The 26,791-nt window shown below is 40.6% G+C and overlaps 1 protein-coding gene across 1 annotated transcript; it reads left to right on the top strand.

Moving 5' to 3' along the window:
* Positions 1 to 400: 400 nt before the first annotated feature.
* On the top strand, positions 401 to 5,376 carry LOC145636925 (uncharacterized). The gene is made up of 6 exons (XM_081688458.1): positions 401 to 561; positions 679 to 1,265; positions 2,334 to 2,439; positions 2,620 to 3,026; positions 3,150 to 3,790; positions 4,705 to 5,376. Exons 1-6 carry the CDS (start codon positions 401 to 403, stop codon positions 5,374 to 5,376), a joined length of 2,574 nt encoding a protein of 857 aa, XP_081544584.1.
* Positions 5,377 to 26,791: the final 21,415 nt, after the last annotated feature.

Here is a 26,791-nt window from a genome sequence, read left to right as displayed (position 1 = left end):
TAGATTGGATGCTCTAGAAAGGAAGTTTGATAGACTTCTTGAGGTCTTGGAGAATAGAAGAAGTCCTAGAAGGAGGAGGAGCCTTAGTGAAGAAGATGACTCTCACTCTCCTCACCGGAGAAGGGAACACCGCCAACGACACCATGAGGACAACCGTGACCGAGACATCAAGTTGGAATTTCCGGACTTTGAAGGTAATCTTGATCCCAATGAATTTCTTGATTGGGTTAGAAGTATGGAGAATGTGTTTGAATATAAGGGTTATAATGATGAAAAACGTTTCAAATTGGCCATCCTTAAACTCAAAAAATATGCTTCTTTGTGGTATGAGAACTTTAAGAATCGTAGGAAGAAAGATGGAAAATCAAAAATCACTTCTTGGGAGAAATTGAAGAAACATATGAACAAGGCTTTTGTGCCTAGAGATTATTTGCAAGATGCTTATCTTAAATTGAACTCTCTTAAGCAAAGAACTATGTCGGTAGAGAAGTATACTAGGGAGTTTGAAAAACTTTCTATCATGAGTGGAGTTGAGGAAGCACCGGAGCATAAGATTGCTAGGTATATTGGTGGTCTTGAAAGAAAGCTTGGGCAAAAGGTTGATGTGCATGCCCATGGAAGTTTTGATCAAGTGGTGCAAGTGGCTTTGAAGTTTGAGAAGTATGACAAGGTGAGTAGTGCTAGTGGGTATCCTAAGCCTACCTTCAAGAATTCTTTTGCTCCAAAGGGTGAGACAAGCAAGCCCATTGTCAAAGATGACAAAGGCAAGGCTCCCATGCATTTTCCTAACAAAGATGATCACAACAAGATGGGAAATCGAAAGACTTGCTACAAGTGTAGAGGCTATGGACATTTTGCTAATGAGTGTCCAAATAGTAGAGCTATGATGATTCGTGAAATGGATGATGATGAGTACGAAGATGAGAAGAGGGATTTTGGTGACCCTATATATGATGAGGAGGATGAAATTGTAGTTGACGCCGATGAGGGTCAAATCCTTGTAGTGAGGAGAGCACTTCACTCCATTTCAACCCTTTTAACGGAAAAGCAAAGGGAAAACATCTTCCAAACTCGATGCACCATCAAGGATCGGGTTTGCAATCTTATCATCGATAGTGGCTCTTGCACTAATGTGGCTTCAACAACATTGGTGAGCAAGCTCAATCTTGAAACTACCAATCATCCTACTCCCTACAAGCTTCAATGGCTTAACAATCACAATGAGGTGAAGGTAACGAAACAAACTCTTCTTTCTTTCTCAATTGGCAAGTTATATAAGGATGAGGTGCTTTGTGATGTATTGCCTATGGATGCTTGTCATGTATTGCTTGGTAGACCTTGGCAATTTGATAGAGATGTGATGCATGATGGAAGAAAGAACACTTATTCATTCATGATGGATAAGAAAAAGATTGTACTCAACCCCTTGTCCCCCACCATCAAACACAAAGAACCCTTGGGTACGGGAAACACAATCAAAGAGAACCTTCTCATTGGGGAAAATGAGATGGGAAAGGAGATAAATCAAGGACACATTGTCTTTATTTGTCTTCTTAGGGAAACACAAGAGAGTGAGCGAGAGAACCCAATCCACCCCCTTGTCAAGGAAGTATAGGTTGAGTACCATGACGTTTTCCCCGATGATCTCCCACCCGGTTTGCCACCTATTAGGGGAATTGAACATCAAATAGATCTTATTCCCGGATCACAACTCCCTAATAGACCGGCTTATAGGTGTACCACCGATGATGCAAGAGAGCTTCAAAGACAAGTTGGTGAGTTGATTGAAAGAGGATTTGTAAGGGAATCCCTTAGCCCTTGTTCGGTTCCGGCTCTTTTGGTTCCGAAAAAGGATGGTACATGGAGGATGTGTGTGGATAGTAGGGTCATCAATAACATCACCATCAAGTATCGCTTCCCTATTCCCCGACTTGATGATATGCTTGATGAGTTACATGGTTCCAAGGTGTTTTCGAAGATTGACTTGAGGATGGGGTTCCATCAAATTCGTATGCGTGAAGGAGATGAGTGGAAGACCGCTTTCAAGACAAAGGAAGGCTTGTATGAATGGCTAGTTATGCCATTTGGGCTCTCTAATGCTCCTAACACTTTCATGAGGCTCATGAATGAGGTACTTCGCCCATTCATTGGTAAATTTGTTGTTGTTTATTTTGATGACATACTTGTTTATAGCAAATGTGAACTTGATCATGCTAAACATTTGAGGCAAGTATTTGAAACATTGAGAAGTAGGCGGCTTTTTGCCAAGTTGGAAAAATGTACTTTTATGGTGGATAGTATTGCTTTTCTTGGTTACGTGATTTCAAATGTAGGGATCTCAATGGACCCTAGTAAAGTGGAGGCCATTCAATCTTGGCCTACTCCTACTACTCTCACTCAAGTTAGGAGTTTCCATGGTCTAGCTTCCTTCTATCGAAGGTTTGTGAAGAATTTTAGCACTATTTTGGCCCCGGTGACCGAATGCATGAAGAAGGGTACTTTTGAGTGGACGCCATCGGCTCAAAGGGATTTTGAGAACCTCAAGAAGAAGTTGTGTGAGGCTCCAATCTTAGCTCTTCCGAATTTAGATCAACCCTTTGAAGTTGAATGTGATGCTAGTGGGGTTGGAGTTGGAGCGGTTCTTGTTCAAGGAGGGAGGCCGGTTTCCTATTTTAGTGAGAAGCTTGGTGGAGCAAGAATGAGATATAGTACCTATGACAAGGAGTTCTATGCTATTGTAAGGTCTCTTGATCATTGTTCACATTACTTGAGGCCTAGACCATTTGTACTACACTTCGATCATAAATCTCTCAAGTACATCAGTGGTTCTCATAAACTCAATGCAAGGCATGCCAAATGGGTTGAATTCCTCCAATCATTCAATTTCTCTTCTAAGTACAAGGAAGGGAAGAGCAATGTTGTTGCCGATGCTCTTTCTAGGAGACATTGTATGATCACTATTCTTGATGCGAAGTTTTTAGGGTTTGAGTTGCTTAAAGAGTTGTATCACGATGATGAGGATTTTGGTGGGTTGATGAAGAAGTGTGACGAAGGGGTCGATGGCTCTTTCATGGTGCAAGAGGGTTTCCTTTTCAAGGGAAACAAGCTTTGTGTTTCGAAATGCTCTCATCGACGGTTGCTTGTTAAAGAAGCTCATCATGGAGGGCTAGCCGGACACTTTGGGGTTGCGAAAACATATGACATTCTTCGAGAGCATTTTTATTGGCCCAAGATGTTTTGTGATGTGCAAGATGTGATAGCTCGTTGTGGGGCTTGTCACAAGGCTAAGAGTCGATTCCGTGAAGGACTCTACTCTCCTCTTCCGGTCCCTAGTCACCCTTGGGATGATCTTAGCATGGATTTTGTGGTTGCTCTCCCTCGCACTCAAAGGCAAAATGATTCCGTGTTTGTTGTGGTTGATCGTTTTAGCAAGATGGCTCACTTTATTCCTTGCCATAAGACCGATGACGCTTCTCATGTGGCTACCTTGTTCTTTAGAGAAGTGGTGAAGCTTCATGGCATTCCAAAAAGTATTGTGTCGGACCGTGATCCTAAGTTCTTGAGCTACTTTTGGAAGACTTTGTGGAAGATAGTGGGAACCAAGCTCTTGTTTAGTACCTCTAGTCACCCTCAAACCGATGGCCAAACCGAGGTAACTAATTGTACCATGTCCACCGTTCTCCGAGCTATCATTAGCAAACACAAGAAAGATAGGGATCTTAAGCTACCTCAAGTTGAATTTGCTTACAACCGCTCTCATTGCATAGCTACCGGGAAAACACCATTTGAAGTAGTGTTTGGTTTTAATCCCCGCCTACCCCTTGACTTGTTGCCTAGTGGAAGACATGCCACGTGTCATGACACGAAGTAGGGCCAAGCTCCTTGGAGGTCACCTTTCGGGGCTAACCATCATCACACTTGAAGAAAAGAAGCTTATCAATATATGATGCAGCTACTTCATTCAGCCATATCTCCTTCGTTACATAGAATTTTTAGGTGATTCAAGTTGGAGGTGAAATTAGAGTTCAAGAGCTTTCCAACGACTGGTGACATGCCAAATTTGAGCGAGAAACGAAGAAGTTATGAACGTTTGAAGTTGAGCTGTCCAGGAGCAGCAGAGTTCGACCGAACCTACACTGTGGTTCGCCCGAACTCCCAGGCAGTTTCAGAGCTGATTTTTGCATCTTTGCAGGAGTGGTCGAACTAAAAAAGTTCGACCGAACCTACCCACAAGTTCGACCGAACTTACCCAGAGTTCGGCCGAACCTTTTCCCGTTTTTCTGCCAGTTTGTGCGAACTATTTAAGTTGTTTTAAGACGTTTTTGCATATTAATTTTTGTTGAACTTTGTAATAAAGAGACTTTCACTCTCTACCATAATCTTTGTGATTATCTTGCTTTCTTTGTGATTGCATCTCTTGTAATCTTTGTGGTTACACCTTAATCTTAGCTTTACTTGGTGTTGGCTTTGATTAAGACCCCTATTTCATCTATCTTTGTGAATTTGAGATAGGTTATCTTGGGTTGTTGGTTTGAACTTGTTGTTACTTGATTTCTCCTTCCTTTTAACTTGTCTTTCCTTGGTTATTTCATATCACTTGCAGTTGGGCATCTTTATTTTCTCCATCGGTTCTTCCAGAATCTCCCTGCAAAATGGTGAATCATCTGGAATGACCTAAATTCGCGCTCGCTTCTCCCTGTCCAGACTTGGTCCTCACTCAGAGGTCGGCGACTTGCTGCGAGCAACTCGTGTCTCCGGACTGCCCCTGGCCTGGCCTGGGCAGCCTCATCTACAATCCATTCTCGATTCGGAGACCGAGCTTATAGCTCCAGCACCATCTTCCTCAGCCGGACTAGCTCTTTTTGCTTCGGGGTGAGAGTTATAGGTGTCGTCGTCTTTGTCGCTGGTTCTGTAGCTGCTGCTATTGGTGACGAGCTTATCCCCTTACCAAAATTGGTAAGGCCTAACGTCAGTGCTACCAACTGCTCCTTACCGCACTCAGAGAGGTTTTGCAGAATAGCTAGCATGTTGACGGGTTGCTGTTTCTGGGTTACTGGTATTAAGGTGATGGGTTCATTGTGCGTGCCTGTTAATGGCATTCTGAACTTAAAAGAACTGGATCCTATTTGGTCGGCTGGTTTCGCCGCTGCCGCCTTAGTTGCAGCAGACGTCAATCCAGTGGGATTGAATTTTTGTGAGATGGTGGATTTGGGTTTTTCAGTGGATTCTTTTGGATCGAGAGCTACTCATGGTGATTTTTGTGGTGTTTGTTTGGCGTCACTAGCCTTAGATACGGGTGTTGGCGTAGCTTCCTCTCCGGCCATGGTGATTTATCGACTAGCCCCTTGCTCAGCTGGTGAACCGCAGGTTAGATGATCCTTCCCCTCTTTCTAACGCCAATTGTTTTAAGTATGGATCCAAGGGTTCTGCTGATGTAAGTTGGGTCTCGTCGATAACCTGCATAGGGCAACACACGTGAACTGCCCTCTAACTTAGGCATCTATAAATACCAATCATTTGGCATTGGGAAAGAGCACTTGAGTTGTAAACTTGTAAGGATCTCCACAAGCAAGAACACTTTTGTTCTAATAAGTACTTTTGGTCTAGCCCCGACTAAGCTTCGAGGAAGAGGCCGATTCAGTTCAGGTCTTGAGGGTGTTAACCGTTGGTGGCTTGTGCATTTGTGGGGCTCTATGCTTTCAAGTTCGAGCACTAAGAAAAAGCGAAGCACGCATCAAGGGTATGATCCTCTTTTCCTCTTTCTTTCTCTTTGTTAATTAATTATGTGGTTGTTGTTAACTAATATGCATGTTAAGTTTCTTTAATTTGTGTGCCGATTTTGGAAGGGGTTTTATTCCACGTGATGTTAAACATCACGAAACCCAACACGTTTCAGTTCGGTTACATGATTGGGTGTGACTCGAAGGGTTCAGTCAAGATTAAACTCTAATATTAATTATGCATTTAGATCACTTTACCTCACTGAATAATTAGCTTCCTAATAATTTTGAGCCCTCTATCAGAATAATACACTTGTTCAAAGGACACTATTCCTTTCACAACAGAGCATGGTGAAATCTTCCGCCATTGCTGCAACCACTCGAGTACAATATCGTGTTAATGTGTTTGCTGCAAACAAACAAGCCAACAGACAATTTAAAAAATGAGTGTTAAAGTTTGATTGATTACATTTTCGTGTAATGAGTGATTGAGTGTTATATGTAGTATTTATTATAATTACTTATATATAGAAAAAAAATGCGATACTACATAAAAAAACCCAGTACTTACATTTATTATTGTCAAGCATATTTACATAACTAAAACATAGACGATAATAATATTAAAGGGATAAGAGATTTTACCTTAAACGCATACTTCGCCGCTACACGAACACGAACCTTAGCTTGAACACTTTGGCTTGTGGAAGCAAGAACCGCAAATGCGAGCTCCTCCAACTACTCAAACCCTCCTGCCCAAACCTTGCTTATGATTTTTTAGCTTAGAAAAATCGCACTAGCTCAAGGTTTTGTCACTTTGGTGGAGATCTCTTATAGTTCAACTTTCTTAAAAATCCCCAAAAACTAGTAAAGTATTTATAAAGGTGGTATCACCATCAAAAAAGAAAACCCTAGCTAATTAATTAAAATAAAAAATAAATTAAAAAACTTAGTCAAATAATTAAACAACACTTGTCAAGAAAATGGGAGAGTTAGGTGTGGACCACAAAGCCTCCCTCGCTCTCGAAGCTAAACCAGGCCCAATGAAAGCACGTCAGAAGATCTCCAAGCCTTCGGCACCAAGGCGCGCCTTTTTGGCGTCCTGGTGCCAAGCTGGGCTTGCTAGTAAGCACACACAACTGTTACCTTGGAAGTAAGCCTCATGCGCGTTGGTGGGCTGCTAACCGTGCTAGGCGCTGCAGCAACTAGCGCGGCCCAACACGCCTTGCTTGCTGCTAGACTTGCTAGCGCTACTTGCCCACATGCGTGCTCATTCAGCACGCCCAGCTAGCGTGCACGCGTAGCCTGCTGGGTTTGTGGCCAAGCTACGCTTTGCGACTAGAAGCATTGCTAGCATAGCCCCCACATGGCTAGCTACTTGCTTTGCCAATGCGAGGTTAAGGCTTGCAAATTTGACTTGCAATTTGTTGTTTAACTTATTTTCTTATCTCGTCGATTCTAATAATCGATTTGATGTTTGAGGCTCTAAGCTCGGAATTCGACGTTTGAGTATGAAATATATTTATCGACGTATTAGAGCCTTAGTCTTAATCTATTGCCTTAATTTGGTTACATGATTGGGTGTGACCCATTGGGTTCAGTCAAGAGAAAGTTCTGAGATTAATTATATTAATCTCATTGATCGGAAGCGACCTCCAGCCACACAATCCGATCACTTAACTTTACCCTCTATCGAAATCATACACTTTTTTGAAGGACAACATTCCTTTCATCTGCGCCTCGAGAAATTTATCGTGAACTGTTGCGCCTCGAGCAGTTCACTACAAAAGGGGTGACAAGTCTACGCGCCTCGGGAAACATGTCATAGATTCCTGCGCCTTAAGTAGTCTACTGAATAAATGAAAATCTTTCGCGCCTCAATAAGAATATCATATGATGAGTTGGAAGTCTCCTATGCCTCAGAAATATTTTTTCACTACAAAAGGGGTGACAAGTCTACGCGCCTCGGGAAACATGTCATAGATTCCTACGCTCTAAGTAGTCTACTAAATAAATGATAATCTTTCGCGCCTCAATAAGAATATCATATGATGAGTTGGAAGTCTCCTGTGCCTCAGAAATATTTTGGATGATGAATGATAGTCTTTCACACCTCAGTAAACCTATTGTGAATTCCTACACCTCAAGCATCTCACAAAATAATAAGTGAAATTTTGCGCCTCGGGAACCTCACTAAAAAGGGTGATATTGTTCTATTGTCTTCGAACAGAAGCGGTGGATGATGGAGATCACACCTTCAAGTCATGTATATTTGACTGTATATGTGTTACTCAATACCTTCAAGTCATGTGTATCTGAATGTATAGGTGTTGCTCGATACCTTCAAGTCATGTGCGTTTGGCTGTATAAGCCGTGGTGATGATAATAATGGTATTGTTTGATTGTCCTCGAACTAGGAATGGCAACGGATCGGATTCGGGTCGGATGTGGCTAATTCCGAATCCGATCCGTATAGTAAACGGACCCTGGACTCAGATCCGAATCCGAGTCCGAATCCAAAAAATTCGAGTCCGAATCCGATCCGACTCGTAATTTTCGGATCCAAATCCGGTCCGTTTATACGGACCTCCGAAATGGTCCGAATATTTTTTTTATTTTTATTTTTTGTAATGTCATATACCTATAATTGCTTGTATTCTCATACCAATTAAAGTATAAACATAACATATTTAAATTATAAACTAAGTTACATAACAAAAATTTGCTACAAAACAAGCAAATAGTTGTCCCAAGTTATAGAGCATTTGCTTATACTCTCGGATTCAGACTCGGATCGGACTCCGTCGAACTTTGCGTAGGGTCCAAGTCCGATCCACTTCCTATTCGGATTTGGATTTATTTTATCGGATTCAGATTCGGACTAATTTTAAACGGATTCGAATTGGATTTTTTCCTTCGGATCGGATCGGATTCGAATCGAACTCGGATTAAATTGCCATCCCTACCCCGAACAGAGGCTGAAAATACGACTGCTCAATTATCCCCGAATAGAGATTGTTTGCTCGATTGTCCCCTAACAGAGGCTGAAGATATGATTGCTCGATTTTCCTCGAATAGAGCTTGTCTTTTCGATTATCTCCGAACATAAGTAATTTTCTCTATTGTCCCTGAAGAGAGCTTGAAGATACGATTGCTCAATTTTCCCCGAACAGAGGTTATTTACTCGTTTGTCCTCAAATAGAGGTTGTTTACTCGATTGTCCATGTACAGAGGCTAAAGATACAATTGTTCAATTGTCTCTGAATAGAGGCTGAAGATACACTTGCTAGATTGTCCTCGAGCAGAGTTTGTTTGCTTGATTATCACCGAACACAAGCTAATGATGATGATGACTTTAAGTCAAGTGCGTCTCAATGTATATGCGATGCATGATGTACCAAGACCTCCAAAGTGAAATTGTCAAAGGACTCGTATGGACTGTGATTGACTCCCGACTTGACCAACTAACTTGTCCAAACTTGACTTGACACGACATGACATAACACGCGTATGACTTTGTGATTGTGTGTGCATGTATGTGTTAACTTGAGTGTGTACTTGCAGATACAAACAACTTAAAATGCAAAAAAAAATCATGTTTGGTTGGTCCATGATAAGGGTCCAATAATAATTTATTTTGATAGGTCTTGAAAAGACCTTTCCAACGATATATTATAAACCCAATTCCGATGAATAATGAGGAAGTTATGGCAAAAATACTAAACTAGACTCGAACCGGATCTTACCTACGGCCCAATGATCATGTGAAGGGTCCAAAGGTCTAATCCTATACCTAAACTAATTAGGATTAAATAGAAGCTTCTATAAGTTTCTAAAAGATCTTAATTATCCTTTTTGAAAAGATAAGATTAAAGAATTTGAGTTAAATAAAAACTTTTCTTTTTTAAAACTTTTCTTTTTCTTAAATTCTAATTCTATTCGAATTTAAAGATGTTCAAAGACAGTTAGCTATTATTTTCGTGCCTCATAATCTTTATCCAAATTTTATATGGTTGGATAGATCTTTAAATTATATTTCCAATGATATATTATAATATTAAATCCGAGCTATAACGAAAAAGATATGAATGAGATATGAAACTCTATCCAAAACTGACACCCTTTCACTATTTCGGCCATATCTTTTACACTACAGATGATTTTAATCTGATTCTAATTGGGTTGGAAAGTAGACTTCAATAGCTTTTCAACTACATATTATATGTCTTTTTGGGCATCTGGATCAAAAGATTTGATAAAAACAAAATCTAAAAAAACTGTTGTCCATCGAGTTTTATTTCAATTCGAATTCGGATTCTTTTCTTATTATTCGACCCTCTTTTTTCTCTATAAATAGAGGTCATATCTCCCCTTTTTCAATCATCAACTCTCATCAAGAATTTCTTTATTCTCTCTCTTTCTAAACCAACCCTTTTACAAACACACTTCCTCATACATTAGCACTAGACACACCTAGCCAAGTTTGAAGTTGCCTTCGCCCTAGACGTGAAAGGTTTGATATTTCTGAGGGTTTGGTCCCTAATCTTTATTTCAGTTATTTAATTTAATTATTGTTTATTATTTTCTTTGAAGTTACTAACGTGTGTATTTTTTTATTAGAAAGAGATACGAGGCATCCAAGTAAGTGATGTAAATGATTTATTGATATTATAATATAGAAATCATGCTTATGTTGTTACGCGAAATCCCATTTTTTTAGAACGAGTTGTTATGATTCCTAGTGTCATGTTAGAATGTTTTGATCTTCCTAGTATCATGTTTAGGGTAATAACTATAATTTCTAATATCAAATATGACAATTATGATTATTATGACGCTTCCTATTCTCTTCCTAATATTTTTGTTAGTATCATGTTAGGGTTAAAGCTTTGATCTTTGTTGCTTAGTGATATGTTAGGGTTTGTTATTAATCTTGTTAGTATCATGCCTAGGATCTTGCTATTATCATGCTTTAACATGGTTATTTTAATTATGATTATTATTATTATTTTCATTATGATTATGAATTTTATTATTATGTTGCTTGATTATATTTATATTGTTATTGCTTGATCACGCCTTTTATGCATGTTTAAAGGGAATTTGTACTTGTAATCACGCTTAATAAGATAATTAATAATCTTGTTTAGGGTTAATATGATTATAATTCAAGTAATCGCCAATAATTGATTTATTTGTGCATTAATATTCAACCAACATATATAAACAGGTTTAGGGTAAACCTGTTGATTGCATGTTAGTCAGAAAGCGCACATGAATACGAGAAGAATAAAGTAGAGGCCTATTATTAGGGCAGGTTTAATCTCTTATAGGTTGGATTTGTACCTTCATCCCCAAACTACTAGTCATGGTTCCAGACCTATTGGAGTTGATGATCTCCTGGATCGTTAAGGGGTGTAACCTTCATCTCATGAACAGTTTACAAGTTCTTAAAACTTATTGGCGACTCTTTTGCTCTATCTTCTTTCCCTTTAGACGCCACCATGCTTTAGTGTATGATCACAGTGGGGTTGAAGCTAGGGATAATGCTTGAAATATTCCCTACAGTTTTTGGCGACTCCACTGGGGAGGATTTTCTACCTCCTAAACGGCGTAGTCGCTACGACATGTAGCTACATTCCTCATTTGAATGAGCTGGCTCCGGAAGGCATCTATACATCGTGCCATCACCGTGACCACCTCGCACGAGAATTGTCTGAGAAATAAAGTCATTAAACAATGCATAACATAGATGAACAAAATTGCAAATAAATAAAGCTTACTCGAGACTGGTGGCAAGGAATCGACCGATCCACGAGGCGCTTGTCCTTAGGAGCTGGAGGAATCGAATCCTCGTTTGGCCCGTATGTCCCATGGTAATGGATGGACATACGAGGTGGAACGATCTCAGAACTGCCACCTCGTATGTCCAGCCTGACGAAAGCAAATCAAAGTCAGTAAAATATCACTTAGGGGCTACTTAACAAAAGGTAAAAGATGAAAATCATACCGCCACCTCCTCAGCCAGAAGAGGGGCTGGAGCTAACAGCGGCAGCAGCTCCTCCTCATAGCACCGCCCAGGGATCGCATAAGATCGCTAAGGGGTGTCAACCCTTTCTGACATGCTCACCAGCCTCGCGCCAACATATGACGCGGCGGAGGAGCAGGAACGACGAAAGTGTCTGAGGAATGCTGAATAGCAACCCTCTCTCCAAGGTACGCAATCGCTCCATACGTCCCTAAGAAGTAGCGACGCTCGGCGGTGTACTGCGCAGCTAAGCCAGGGGCAACCAAGCCGATCCTCGACCGGTACTGCACACCAGGCTCCTGCAAAGAACGCATATGAGATAAGAATCTACTAAAGGTAATACAAAAGTGTTCAACTATACAAAGAATTATACCGAGAGGATCTGATCTCGAACATAAGCCGTAGACATCCCAACGCGGTGACCTCCCCAACAGGCGCTCAACGGAAACCCGCATGGCGACGGTCTCGCCGGCACTACTGAAGGAAAGTACTCGTAGAACCAGATCTACAAAAGGCAAAAAGTATCAGCAAGTGCTAACCAAAGCTTAGAGCTGAACTTTATGGGAGATAAAGTATACCTCTACTACTCTCAAGAAACCAGACAGAGCAACGTTCCCCGTAAAGGACCGGTGTCGACACGAGTCTCATAACGCTCGGACAAAGTCAGCATAGGCCAAGCTGGCCAAGTCATAGATCCCGATCAGGTAAAGATCATGGACCACGGGTAAGTAGTAACGCAGCACTCTACTACCCTTGTCAAGGGAAAACATCCCTGAGAGCAAGATAAGCGCAAAGATGCGCACCCGCTGCTCTTGGGTGGTCGCATCATCCTCAAAAGCTGCCACCAAAGTCGATCGGCGAATGCCCTTAGCGCTAAACTAAGTCGACTCTACCTCAGCACGAGCCCGAACATTAATCGGACCCAACAGCTCCTAACCCTCAGGAGAGAAGACGCTGATGTCGTTGTCAAATGACAGCGTAGTAGAACTAAACTCCAGTTTCGTAATGAGACTGAAGTCGGTCGGGGTGACCATCATCTCACCCGAAGGGAAGTGGAAAGTGTTGGTGGTGTCCAAGAACTCCATTAGGGCGCGAACCACGCGATGACCCCTGTCAGAGGCAATAATGGCCTCCGAGGTCTCGAAAAGCGCAGTCAACTCGCAAGACTCCCAGAGAAGTCTCACCTATCCATCGACGTCGATGGACACCTTGTACAGGTCGCCCAGGGTATCGCAGCCTGAGCCGTGGTAGCGCGTCCTACCAGCCGTGATCCCACGTCGCACCCTCTAATAGATATGGTGGACGGGGGAAAAGTACAGAGTCCGCTCATCCCACTCAGGGAGGGGACCAAGAGAAGTGGACGGGTCGGTGTAGACACACATTTGTGTCTCCCCAAAACAAAACCCGGTGTTGAGTACCTTTCGCGTCGAATCATAATCGAATGAAGTGAAAGTGTGGAAAGCTTAGTGTTGCGGAAAGTTTTAATTTCTTTTCTCTTCTCTCTGTTTTTGAAAACTTATTTTAAGAAAACAGCCAATCCAGTTTGGTTGGTCCATGATATGGGTCCAATAGTAGTGTAGTTGGATAGGGCTTGACAAGAGCTTTACAATGATATATTATAAGCCCAATTCCGATGAATATTGAGGAAGTTATGGCCAATTTACTAAACTGGGCCCGGTTTGAACTTTATATGCGGCCTAATGATCTAGAGGAGGGCTGACAAGGGAATAAACGCGTCGTCAATTGTCTATCCCTAGATCAAATACAATTTATACAACCTAAACAAACCTAATACGAGTATAAGGCAAGCATAGGGGTCGAACCACAGAGAACGGTAAACACCACCAAATGTTATCGACAATTAAGCTAGTCCGGAATAGGAGATAAATAAACTAAAGTCTAAAGATGCTAAAACAAGAAATAAAACATTAAGGGAAATGGTTTAGGTATAGCATTCACTTGAACATAAACAAAGGCATAGAAATTGAATTAATTATGAACTAAACATGCTCGAATATCGAAATTAAGAATCCAATCTAGCCGCCTTCCGGGGTCAATTGGCTTCTCCTAACATAGCCTCTATGTTTCCACATTAGAACCATATACTAGGAGGTACTATTAAATAACAATCGATAGTAATGAACCTTAACTAAGTCAACTTCCGTTTCTTGTTAGCAAAGATTCACCTTTAATCAACCAACAATATGCACTTGCAAGAAGATTAAAGAATATCAAGCATATAAAGACTTTAATCACAAATAAATCAATTCTAAACCCTAGAACATGCTCAAGGTCCAACTACACCACAACCATCCCCTTAATGGGGAAATTACTCACTAATCATGATAATAACAAGATTAACCAACAAATAATCAAGAATCAACATGATCAACAAGCAATACCAACAACTAAAATAATAATCAGAATAAACAAATAAAAATAGAGGAGAGAGAGTAAGAAATTGCTCATTAATTGAAGATGAAGGTCTACAAAGGATTGAACAAGCTCCTTCTTCAAAATCCAAGTTCATTAATGAAGAAAACCTCACTTTCTCTCTCTACCAAAGAAGACTAATCCTAATCTAACCTAAAACTAAAACTAACTAGAGAGAGGAATAGATAGTTATTCAATGTTTTTTAATTACCCCCAAAAAAGGGGTATTTATACTAACTTAATAAAACTAGGAAAAATAAAGGAGAAATAAAAGAAGGAAATAAAATAATGAAAGAAAAGGAAATAAAAAGAAAATCAAAATAAAAAGAAAAGAAAACAAAAGAGAAAAGAAATAAGAAAAGGAAAAGGGAAGGAAATAAAAATAAAAGAAAAAGAAAAAGAAAACCAAAACCCCCAAAACTATCAGCTACCCCCGATTTCCATTCATCACCATCAAACGTTTTTTTTCTTTCTTCTTGGCTGCTCTGATTCGATTCTCCTACCACCATCATCACGCATCAAAGTAATCAATCATCACCGCTTATCATCATCATCTTCATCAAGTATCCAAGATCGTGGCCGTCCAATTTTCTTTAAAACTCGCGTGCATAGCTCGTGAAGCGGTTCGGTCGAACCATGGGTTGGTTCAGTCGAACTACGGGGTTGGTTCGGTCGAACCATGGGTATGTTCGACCACTCCTCTTCGATTAACGAAACCCACAAAGTCTCTGACTCGAACTTCGACCGAACCACAAACGGTATGCTCGAACTTGATAAAAATCAAATTTTAATCTGATTTTTGCTTAATTGAGGGCCGAAATGCTTGATTGGTGGCTTGAGTAGTTGCGGGTCGGTTAGGTTGGTTGAATGGTGGTGTATTGGTTGCGGCAGTGGAGGTGTATTATGGAGGCAGCAGGGGAGTTGCGTTTAGGGGTTAAATTGGTGGTCAGGTGGTTCTGGTTGTTGCTGTGTGGTGGTGTTGGTGGCAGAATTGAGGCGTGGCAGCAGGTGAGTATGGCTGTGGGGCTGCTGTGGTTGTGTGAGAGGTGATTTTGGTGGTGAGGTTGAGTGAGCAGGGGAAAGGTGGATGATGGTGATATGCGTGGTTGCGTGAGGTTGCAGGCTGGTTTGGCTGTGGTGGTGTATGTGTGGTGGAGGATAAGGGAGGTGTGCGGTGATGGATAAGTGGGCAGCATGCTTGTGAAATGGGCATTTGGCGTTTGACTCAAATTGGAACCCGAACTCACTTGACATGAATCCCGAACCCCTACACACAAAACCGAAGGAAGGAATTGGGATAAATAAAATAAAAATAAATAAAATGGAAATAAATCAAATGAAATAGAAAATAAGAGACACAAAACTAAACTAATAAAAAAAAGAACAAAAACTCTACAAGCAAATAAAGTAAAATAAAATACGAAAGTAAACTAAAGCTAATAAAATAAAGAAAATAAACTAAAACGCTCCAACACTACCAAATAAACAAGAAACTTTATTAAAAAGAAAACAAGAGAAAGAAAGGGAAAATAAGATAAAATAAACACGAAAATGACTCTTAAACTACTCCCTAAGAATGACATAAATGTCACTCATCAAGGGCCTAATATAGATTTATCGCTCTTAATGCAATTAGGAATGGTTTTAGTCTTCTAGATTCTTCTAGAAGGTTCTTTTCATTCCTAATTCAATTATCATTGATAAATTGACTTTTGTTGACTTTTTAAAGTTTTAATTAAAATCAAAGAGCATTTTTGAGGAAAATATGATTTTATCCTCCTGTACGGCAATTTTTGTCTGATTTTAAGAAAACGCGTGATTTTCTAAATCAGCGCCAAACGCCAGCTGTAGCGCCTGGCGCCAATAGCCAGCGTTGGCGCTGGTTCAATTTTTTGTGCGCCAGACTCTGTTTTGATATTTTATCTTTTTGGCTGATTTTCTCTATAAATAACGTGTTAAAAACTCCGTTTTCGGTAACCAGTTTTGACCAACTCTCATCAAGATTCTCTTGATTACTCTCTCTCTCTCTCTCTCTTTTCTAAACTAGCTTTTCTCAAATATAAAAATTCCGTATTCATTAGATCTAGATACACCTAGCCATATTCGAAGTTGCCTTCGCCCTAGACGTGAAAGGTTTAATTTCTGAGGGTTTGGTCCCAAATCTCTATTTCAATTATTTAATTTAATTGTTTTTATTATTATTTTCCTTGAAGTTACTAACGCGTGTATTTTGTTATTAGAAAGATGTACGAGGCATCAAAGTAAGTACTTTAATGGTTTTATTGATGTTATGATATAGAGTTCATTCTTAGATTGTTATTTTGATTCCTAGTATCATGTCTAGGGTAATTTTAATATCAAGTATGGTTAAAAGTACGATGTCTTTTATGTTCTTCCTAATATTTATTCATGTTAGTATCATGTTAGGGTTAAAGATTTGATTTTTATTGTTTAGTGACATGCTAGGGTTTGTTATTAATCTTGTTAGTATCATGCCTAGGATCTTGCTATTATTATGCTTTAAAATGATTCATGATTATTTTTATAATTGTTTTAATTATGATTGTTATGATTATAATTTTATTATTTATGATTCTTATTATGTTGTTTGATATTTATTTATTTATGCTTGATCACACCTTTTTATGCATGTTTAAAGGGAATTGGTACTTGTAATCACGCTTAATAAGATAATTAATAATCTTATTCAGGGTTAATGTGATTATAATTCAAGTAATCGCCAATAATAGTTTTATTTGTGCATTAATATTCAACCAACATAGATAAACAGGTTTAGGGTTAATCCTATTGATTGCATGTTAGTTAGAAAGCGCACATGAATACGATTAGAATAAAGTAGAGGCCTATTATTAGGGCAGGTTCAATCTCTTTTAGGCTGGATTTGTACCTTCATCCCCGTACCCTATTTGGTTCAAAACCTTATGGAGTTGACGATCTCTTGGATCGTTAAGGGGTGTAACCTTCACCTTGTGAACGGTTTACAAGTTCCTAAAAAAACTTGTTGGCGACTCTTTTGCTCTATCTTCTTCCTTTTTGGACGCCACCGTTCTTTAGTGTATGATCACAGTGGGGTTCAAGCTAGGGGGTTAACGCTTGAAATTATTCCCTACAGTTTTTGGCGACTCCACTGGGGAGGATTTCTATTTTAATTCCTGAATTTGTTTCGGCAATGATTTAGAATGAGTGGATGAGACTCGAAACGTTCGAAGTATTTCATGTGCGTAATTTTTATTAACATTATTGTCATATGCATAAAAAAGATCTCATTGGAAAGACCATCCGTAATGAGTTAAAAACATAGGATTTTACAAGTAGGAAATTTGAGAAATATCTTTCACAACTAGGACCGAACTAACACTGCGCGAAACTGGAAAATTTTATCGAGCATAGAAAGCTGCTGAGGCATGTAGGAATTAGCGTCAGCAACCAGAGTTGGTGCCAGAATTTTAACTATAGCGCCTGACGCCAGCATTGGCGCCAGGCGCTACATCTAAAACTTGGCGTCAAGCTCTGTTTGCTGGCGCCAAATTCTTCCAATACTGAGCCAGAAATATGCGTTCTAATTTCGACCAGTTTTTCGTATTATTTGCTCGATCCTACTTCCTGATTGAATTTTTTCTCACTTTTCTGAAACCCATATGTGTTTGATGAGTGACATTTATGTCACTCTTAGGGAGTAGTTTTAGAGTCATTTTCGTGTTTATTTTATCTTATTTTCCCTTTCTTTCTCTTGTTTTCTTTTTAATAAAGTTTCTTGTTTATTCGGTAATTTTGGAGCGTTTTAGTTTATTTTCTTTATTTTATTAGCTTTAGTTTATTTTCGTATTTTATTTTATTTTATTTTCTTGTATAGTTTTTGTTTATTTTTTTTATTTATTAGTTTAGTTTTATGTCTCTTATTTTCTATTTTTATTTTATTTATTTCTATTTTATTTATTTTATTTTATTTGTCGTGGTTTTGTTTTATTTCGTCCTTTGTTTATTTTCATTTTATTTTATTTTATTCTTTGTCCCAATTCTCTCCTCAATCTTGCTCGTGTTTGTAGGTGTGTTCGGGTTGACGCTCGATTTCCATGTTCAAATCAAGTTCGAAGTCCGAGGTTCGAGGCACAAATTTTGAGCCAAGCAAACTGTGTTGTGCTACCTTGTTGCTGCCCCTTAACCTTCACCCCACCTCCCTTATCCTCCACCACATCAACCACAGCAGCCCCTCACCGCACATCCCCTGCTTCACCCCGCAAACACCGCACACACCTGCTCAATCAACACCAACAACAACACAAGCATTTCGCTGCCCCTGCCTCACTCCCAGCCACCTAGCACCGCACATCCCCTGCTTCACCCCGCATCACCACCACAACACAAACCATCCCCTGCTCAACCAAATGCGCAGCCACATCAACCAATACACCACCAATTTCACATCTGACCCGCAACTACTCAAACCAACCATCTGACCACCAACTGCAACCCCGCAGCAGCCACGCAATCCCCAACACCAACGCAACCCAGCCACCGCAATCAACCTCCCTCAAGCTTTTACAGCAGCCCGCAATTCACCTCACAACAGCCTGCTTTACACCCGCAATCAGCCGCACCTAAACCAGCAACAATTAAGCAACCAATTCGCACAAGCAATTCGGCCCTCAATTAAGCAAATCAGAACAAATTGCAAATTAATCAAGTTCGAGCAAACCCATTAAGAAGTTCGGCCGAACGTCGAGTCAGAGACTTTGGGGGCTTTGTTATTCGAAGGGGAGTGGTCGAACATACCCTTGGTTCGACCGAACCAACCCCGTAGTTCGGTCGAACCCACCACCGGTTCGATCGAACCATTCCACGAGCTTCGCACGCGATTGTTAATGAAGACCAACGGCCTTGATTGATGCTCATAATAGGCGTTGATGATGCGATTGGTGGTGATAGCCGTTCATTTGGTGCTTGAGTGAAATCGAAGGGTGGTGATGCAATGAAGATAATTGATGGTGGAGCTTGGTGAAGTATGGTGCAGGGGATTATTTCCCATTAGAGAGCAGCCATGAATTGGGAAGAAGGGGAAATCGGGGGTAGCTGATAGAATTGATGGATTTTGGTTTTCTTTTTCTTTTTCTTTTATTTTTATTTTCTTTTCCTTTTCCTTTTCTTATTTCTTTTCTCTTTTGTTTTCTTTTCTATTTTTATTTCCTTTTTATTTTCCTTTTCTTTCATTATTTTATTTTCCTTCTTTTATATTTCTATTTTTCCTAGTTTTATTAGCTTAGTATAAATACCCAATTTTGGGGTAATTAGAAAAAAAAAAGGGGAACAACTATCTATTCTTCTCTCTAATTAGTTTTAGGTTAGGTTAGGATTAGTCTTCTTTGGTAGAGAGAGAAAGTGAGGTTTTCTTCATTAATGAACTTGGATTTTGAAGAAGGAGCTTGTTCAATCCTTTGTAGACCTTCATCTTCAATTAATGAGCAATTTCTTACTCTCTCTCCTCTATTTTTATTTGTTTATTTTGATTATTATTTTAGTTGTTGGTATTGCTAGTTGATCATGTTGATTCTTGATTATTTGTTGATTAATCTTGTTATTATCATGATTAGTGAGTAATTTCCCCATTAAGGGGATGGTTGTGGTGTAGTTGGACCTTGAGCATGTTCTAGGGTTTAGAATTGATTTATTTGTGATTAAAAGTCTTTATATGCTTGATATTCTTTAATCTTCTTGCAAGTGCACATTGTTGGTTGATTAAAGGTGAATCTTTGCTAACAAGAAACGGAAGTTGACTTAGTTAAGGTTCATTACTATCGATTGTTATTTAATAGTACCTCCTAGTATATGGTTCTAATGTGGAAACATAGAGGCTATGTTAGGAGAAGCCAATTGACCCCGGAAGGCGGCTAGATTGGATTCTTAATTTCGATATTCGAGCATGTTTAGTTCATAATTAATTCAATTTCTATGCCTTTGTTTATGTTCAAGTGAATGCTATACCTAAACCATTTCCCTTAATGTTTTATTTCTTGTTTTAGCCTTTTTAGACTTTAGTTTATTTATCCCCTATTCCGGACTAGCTTAATTGTTGATAACATTTGGCGGTGTTTACCGTTCTCTGTGGTTCGACCCCTATGCTTGCCTTATATTCGTATTAGGTTTGTTTAGGTTGTATAAATTGTATTTGATCTAGGGATAGACAATTGACGACGCGTTTATTCCCTTGTCAAATTGGCGCCGTTGCCGGGGAACGGCTTCCATTACCGTCATGTTATCTTATTGTGACTAGTCCATTGTTTATATTTTCTTTTGATTTGTTTTTGTTCTCTTTGTTTTGTTTGAGAAAAAATGGCTTATATTTCTATTCCTCAATTTGATAATGAACCGTTTTGGGTGTATTTTAATAGACTTGAGGATTTCCTAGATGGTATTAAAGGTTTAACCAAGGGTGATTATTGTGAAATCATCAATTTGGGATTAAATGAGAATTTTAGAGGAGTAGTTGATAATATGTTAAATGGTAAATTTCAAGACATGTCTTTGGATGAAGCTTGGGATTTCTATTCATGGTTAGCTAGGGATAATTATGATTGGGAGAGGGCCAATCATGAGACTTGTGTTCGGGATTCTCATGCTTTTAATGTTGATGCTAATTGTCATGATTTGTCTAATATGAATTCCCATGATGTGCTTGATGCTCCCCATAGTGACCATGTAATGCATGATTTCAACTCCCCTCTCTCTATAGCTCAATGTAATGAGGTACATTCTAATGATGATGAAGTGCATGCACTTTCTCATTTTGCATCCGATTTTTGCATGAATTCTAAAGGTGTGCCCCATAGTCCCCTAGATGATTCCAATGAGCAAGCTTTTGACTTGTCTATCCATGATGATTTGGACTCACTTGAGATTATGGCCCAAATATTTCTTGAGTTTCAAACGGTAGCCCATAACCTTATAAGTGAGTTCATTGATAAGGCTTCATTAGAAAGAGATGAGTTTGAGAGAAATTTGCCCCCATTCACTCTTGATTTTGAGATAGTAGAAGGAAAGGATGTTTATTGTGTTGAAAAAGAGGATAAGGTTGATTACCTTGGAGTTTTTGAGCTTGAGGGAGATGTAGAACATGAGGGTTCTTCATTTGAGGATTCCATGATTAATTTTCATTCCCTCATTAGTGATGTGAGATCTTGTGATGAGGAATTAGCTACCCCTTTTTACCTTTCTCATACACCTTTTTCCCAAAGGTTTAACCATATCTCCTACTATCCTATGTTCCTCCCTTCTTTTCTCAAAGAACCTCTTAGGGATCCTCTTCCTTTTCATGCTTCCGAAGCCCCAAACTCTTTCATTGTTGATGAGGAAAAGAGTTATAATGCCAACCAAAAAGATTTTTGTGAGGATTTTTCTTTTTCTTCTTTTTCTTCTTCTACTTTTTCTTCTTATTATCTTGATTTTTCTTTTGATTCTTTTACTTTTTCTTTTCTCCCTTCTCTCAAGCATAAAGGCCCCTTGTACTTTATGCTTGCTTGTCATATGAGCATCGCGTATGCTCTATTTCTTGATATGTTTGCCGGTGCATATGAAAATGAAAGGTCAGGCGTTTGCCGACTTCATTGTTGAAATGACCCGTCCGGTGGCTCCGGATAATCTTGACTAGGTTTAGAAAGTGTACGTAGACGGGAGCTCTACAAAGAACGGTTGTGGTGAAGGCGTAATCTACGAGTCTCTTGAAGGGGACAGATTAGAGTATGCACTACGCTTCAAGTTTCAGGCCTCTAATAATGAGGCGGAATATGAAGCCCTGCTAGCCGGCATCCGTATGTGTAAGGCGGCAAGGGCCATGAAAATTGACGCCTACTCTGATTCACAATTGGTCGTTAGCTAGTATAAGGGGAGCTACGAGGCAACTCATCCGGCTATGATCAAATATCTTCAGGCAGTTAAAGAAGAGGCTGGGGCACTTGAGGAATTCCATCTGAATCAAGTGCCTAGGTAGGAAAACAACCAGGCGGATGCATTGTCCAAACTGGCATCTTCCGCCTGCCATGATACGCCTCGGTCAGTCTTTTGGGAAGTTCTTGAAAAAAGAAGCATCTATGAATATCCCATTGGAATTCTGGACCGAAGCTCTACCTGGATGGATGGCATCCGGGCCTATCTTTCAGACGGTACACTTCCTGATTAGCCACAGGAGGCAGCCGTCCTGAAGAAGCGAGCTGCAAGCTTCGAGTTGAGAAACGGAGAACTCTTCAAGGGGGGTTTCTTAAGCCCCTGTTGAAGTGTGTCACCCCAGAAAAGGGGAAGGAAGTTCTCAAAGATTTACACTCGAGATTATGCGCCTCCCACATAGGCGGTAGGTCCCTAGCCGTCAGAGCTAGACGACATTATTTTTGGCCCACTCTTGAGGCAGACGCCAAGGAGTTGGTGAAGAAATGGGACAAGTGCCAAAAATTTGGCAAACTTATTCACCGTCCGGATACTGATCTGACGGCCATCCACAGCCCAATCCCGTTTGTAAAACGGGGCATGGACATTCTAGGTCCTTACACGCCGACTCCAGGCGGAAAGCGCTACATCTTGGTGGTTGTGGATTATTTCACCAAGTGGGTGGAGGCTGAGGCGGTTAAGAACATCAAGACCTTAGACGTAATTTCCTTCGTCTGGAAAAACATTATCACCCGGTATGGGGTACCTATGTCTATGGTGTTTGATAATGGTCCTAGTTTGAGACGCCTCAGCTAAAAACCTGGTTGGGAGATCAGGGGATCTCAAGTTGTTTTGCATCCGTCGGCCGGCCCCAAGCAAACGGCCAAGTTGAAGCCTTCAGCAAACTCATCTTAGACGGCATTAAGAAGAAAATAGAAAGAGCCGGTGGCTTGTGGGCAGAAGAGTTAATCCATGTCCTATGGCCCATCCGGACAACAGCAAAGGGGGCAACCGGTGAAACCCCATTTCTCATGGTTTACGGTGCTGAATCCGTCTTTCCCATCGAACATTACGAGCCGACTCTCAGAGTCATGCTATATGATGAAGAGGCAAACTGGGAAGCAATGCGCCTAGCATTGTATTCACTCCCAAAACGCAGGGGCTATGCCGCCTTGCGTCATGAAATTTACCGTCTGAGAATGACTAGAGCCTACAACAAGAAAGTACACAAGCGTCCCTTTAAAGTTGACGACTTAGTGTTACGAAAAATGGAGGCAACCGGTAGGGCCAATGAGCTGGGGAAGCTAAATCCAAATTAGGAAGGCCCCTACCGGATCTATGAAGAAGTAAGGGACGGCACCTACCGCCTGGAAACTCCAAACGACAGGCGCCTGCCTAGAACTTGGAATGTAGACAATTTGAAAAAGTACTACTTCTGAGAATGAAAATTTTTTGTAAACAAATGAGTCAATTAATGAGAATTCGGACTTTGTTTGCAAATTTGTTGTTTTTTCTTCCTAGGTAATAATCAGACGGATTCTTCATTTAACTAACTAAGTTTGACACTTAGTAAAGGTTATAGCTGCTTAACCGCCTGGGTAGTACTCAGATGGATTCTTTATTTATTTTACTAAGTTTGACTTAATAATTGTCTGTTCGCCTGGGTAATGACCCAGACGGACTTTCTGTTTAACTAACTAAGTTCGATACTTAGTGTAATTCAATAACATTCAGCCAATGCTCTGATTAAAAACTAAGCACAAAAAAACGCTTAGTGGCAATACAACCGGTCTCAAACAAGACCGAAGGCCAAAATGGCCGGATGGTTGTTCATTTTATAAAATCGCCTGTCCCAACATGGACAAAGGCGTCCGGCGACACCCCTCCAGGTGCAATCGTCGCAGAGAACAGACTATATGTCGGTTCTACGTACCTATGCAGACGGCAGAAATTGAATGACCAAGTTGGTCAACTCATAGCCGTCTGACCAGAATGATCTGTGAAGAACGATCAAGTTACCGAATACCGGATGCCCTGGGGCATCAGTCGGTCACCAGCTGAAGTTCTCACCTAGGTTATTTATTCCAAAGTTGCATTTTCTATCCCAATTGGGGCAAAAGAATTATGCAATGGCTATGAAATCTCTACCAAGACGGACAAACTCCGTCTGGTTAGTGATTGGAACGCCTGTTGGTGTACGGCTGTGCACTTGGTTTGGGGCAATCACTACTGTGATTGATTGACTTACAAACGTATCATGCTCTTTGCAGCATCAGACGTTCCCAAGTCAATCAATCAACTCCAGTTGAAACCAACCACACAGCCGTCTAGGGGCAAGGACAGCCAGGCTTTTGATAAGTTAGGCAAAAATCGTCGCATGCTTTTGATAAGTTAGGCAAAAATGCAAAAATTGACATTCAAACGCAAACGCAGAATGATCAAAATCGACTCAGTCGGTGCATTCATTAAAACCGAAAAAAGAAATTGTTAATTAACCCGGCTCCTTAGTCGGTAAATACAAATATACTCGGCACGCAGGCCGGATAATCAAGTTTTGGCATACTGCCGCATGATTAAAGAAAAGATAAAAAAGAGAAAGATTGGTTAATATCATAAATCAATTCCGATGCAAAAGCACTACAGGAGGATATAAACTCAGGCGCATACGTTTGGTGAACATATGTCCTAGCCCGTAGGCGGCTAGGAAACACTCGTCCCTGAACCAGGCGCTCTTGGGGATCCAGTTCTTGGGAAATTTTATTGTTTCCCCGGTTGACAAGGTTGCGTCTGTGAGGCCGAAAAAGTCTGCCTCAATGATCTTGTCAAAATCCTCCTCTAGGATCCGGGGAAGAGCGCACTTCCGGCCCATCAGGTCGGGCTTCTTATTGTACTTGCGGAATTCATAATTCTCCCGCCTGCTGGGAGCTGACATCAGGTAGAACCTGTGCTTCCAGCCGTCGAATTTGGAGACCTTGTCCAAGGTCATCATGTATTGGGGATGCGTGGTTAGAGTGTACCACACCCTCCATCCGCCCGGGCTTCGGCTAAGATAGTGCATACTAGCAAAAGCCACCCAGCCGGGGTTAAGCCCCTGGAACTCGCAGGCGGCAACATACCCCAAAATGTTTGCCCGAGAATGGGGGGTAAGTTGCCAGACTCCGAGGCCGTAGCCTCTCAATATTGCCTTCACCGCCTGGTGAAGGAGGAAGCGAAGACCAGCCTTGAACGCCGCCTCATAACAGCCAAAGTAGCTGTTGGCGTTCTCTTGATCATCCTCCCAGACGATGATGCCGTTCTCAGGTGGCACCCTGATTCTATACCCGTCTCCTAACGGGTGCATTTGCGTAAAGTTCTTTAAGTTCTCCTCCATTTGGATCCGGTCCTTGGCGGAGACGTAGATGTTGAAGGGATCGTCCTTCTCGTTCCACTTCTTCCTCTCCTCCTCCTCGCTATCCTCAAGCGGGGGTAAATCGTCGCTGCTCTTAGAGGTGGAGGCGGAGCTGTCGCTCTCCGTCTCCTCCTCATTTTGGGTCAAAGGGGCTAAGACGGCCTCATTGCCGCCTTGGTTGCACTCTTCAAAAAAGGAATCTGCGGGAGTTGAAGGGGCGCGCGGTCATATCCATTGAGTAGCCCTATGGTTGTTAAATGACTTGATGTAGAAAAAGATCCCTTCCGACCTCGGGAGAATGACGAAGAAATTCTTGGTCCTGAAGTACCATATTTAAGTGCTATAGGGGCATTAATGTATCTTGCTAGTCATACACGACCTGACATATCATTTTCAGTAAATTTGTTGGCAAGATTTAGCTCATGCCCTACCTGAAGGTATTGGAATGGGGTTAAGCATGTACTTCGTTACCTTAAAGGTACGAAAGATACGGGTTTGTTTTTCTCTAATCTATCCAAAGAAGGTTTGATTGGTTTTGCATATGTAGGGTATATGTCTTATCCTCATAATGCTAGATCACAGACTGGATATGTGTTTATGTGTGCAGGTACTTCTATTTCTTGGCGTTCTATGAAACAAACAATTGCAACTACCTCTTCTAACCATGCAGAAATTCTGGCAATCTATGAGGATAGTCGTGAATGTGTATGGTTAAGGTGTGTAATTCAACATATTCAGATAGATTGTGGCATAAACTCCGAGAAAGAAGTTCCAACAATTTTATATGAGGATAATGCAGCATGCATCGCCCAGCTTAAGGAAGAGTATATCAAAGGTGATAGAACGAAGAACATTTTACAAAAATTCTTCTACACTCATGATCTCTAGAAAAATGGCGATATAAAAGTCCTTAAGATCCGCTCAAGTGAAAATTTGCAGATTTGTTTACTAAGGCGCTCCCAACAGCCACATTCAAAAAGTTAGCTTATGGCATTGGATTGCGTCGTCTTAAAGACCTCAAGTGATGTAGTCATGAGGGTGAGTTAATGTGCGTTGCACTATTTTCCCCTTAACCATGGTTTTTTCCCACTGGGTTTTCCTGGTAAGGTTTTTAACGAGGCAGCATCTTATGCGCATTATAGTTTATTATTTTGTACGAGTTTTTCTAGTAAATGTTAGTTATTGTTTTATTTAATATATAGTAATGCAAGGGGGAGGGTTATGAAATATATAAATGTGGATGACTATTATCCTATGTACCATCTAGAATACTCTAGAGTTGGGTATTTG

Source organism: Chenopodium album, chromosome 6, assembly GCF_948465745.1.
Source record: "Chenopodium album chromosome 6, dcCheAlbu1.1, whole genome shotgun sequence".
Taxonomy (NCBI): Eukaryota; Viridiplantae; Streptophyta; class Magnoliopsida; order Caryophyllales; family Amaranthaceae; genus Chenopodium; species Chenopodium album.
This window is presented reverse-complemented; position numbering and strand designations above follow the sequence as displayed.

What these genes read in the sequence shown, in the direction of transcription:
- LOC145636925 (XM_081688458.1), top strand. Translation starts at nt 401, where the DNA reads ATGAACAAGGCTTTTGTGCCTAGAGATTATTTGCAAGATGCTTATCTT. An exon ending in CCGGAGCATAAGATTGCTAG is followed by an intron (nt 562 to 678) that starts GTATATTGGTGG and finishes CAAGGTGAGTAG; the next exon opens with TGCTAGTGGGTATCCTAAGC. An exon ending in TCACGATGATGAGGATTTTG is followed by an intron (nt 3,027 to 3,149) that starts GTGGGTTGATGA and finishes TGCTTGTTAAAG; the next exon opens with AAGCTCATCATGGAGGGCTA.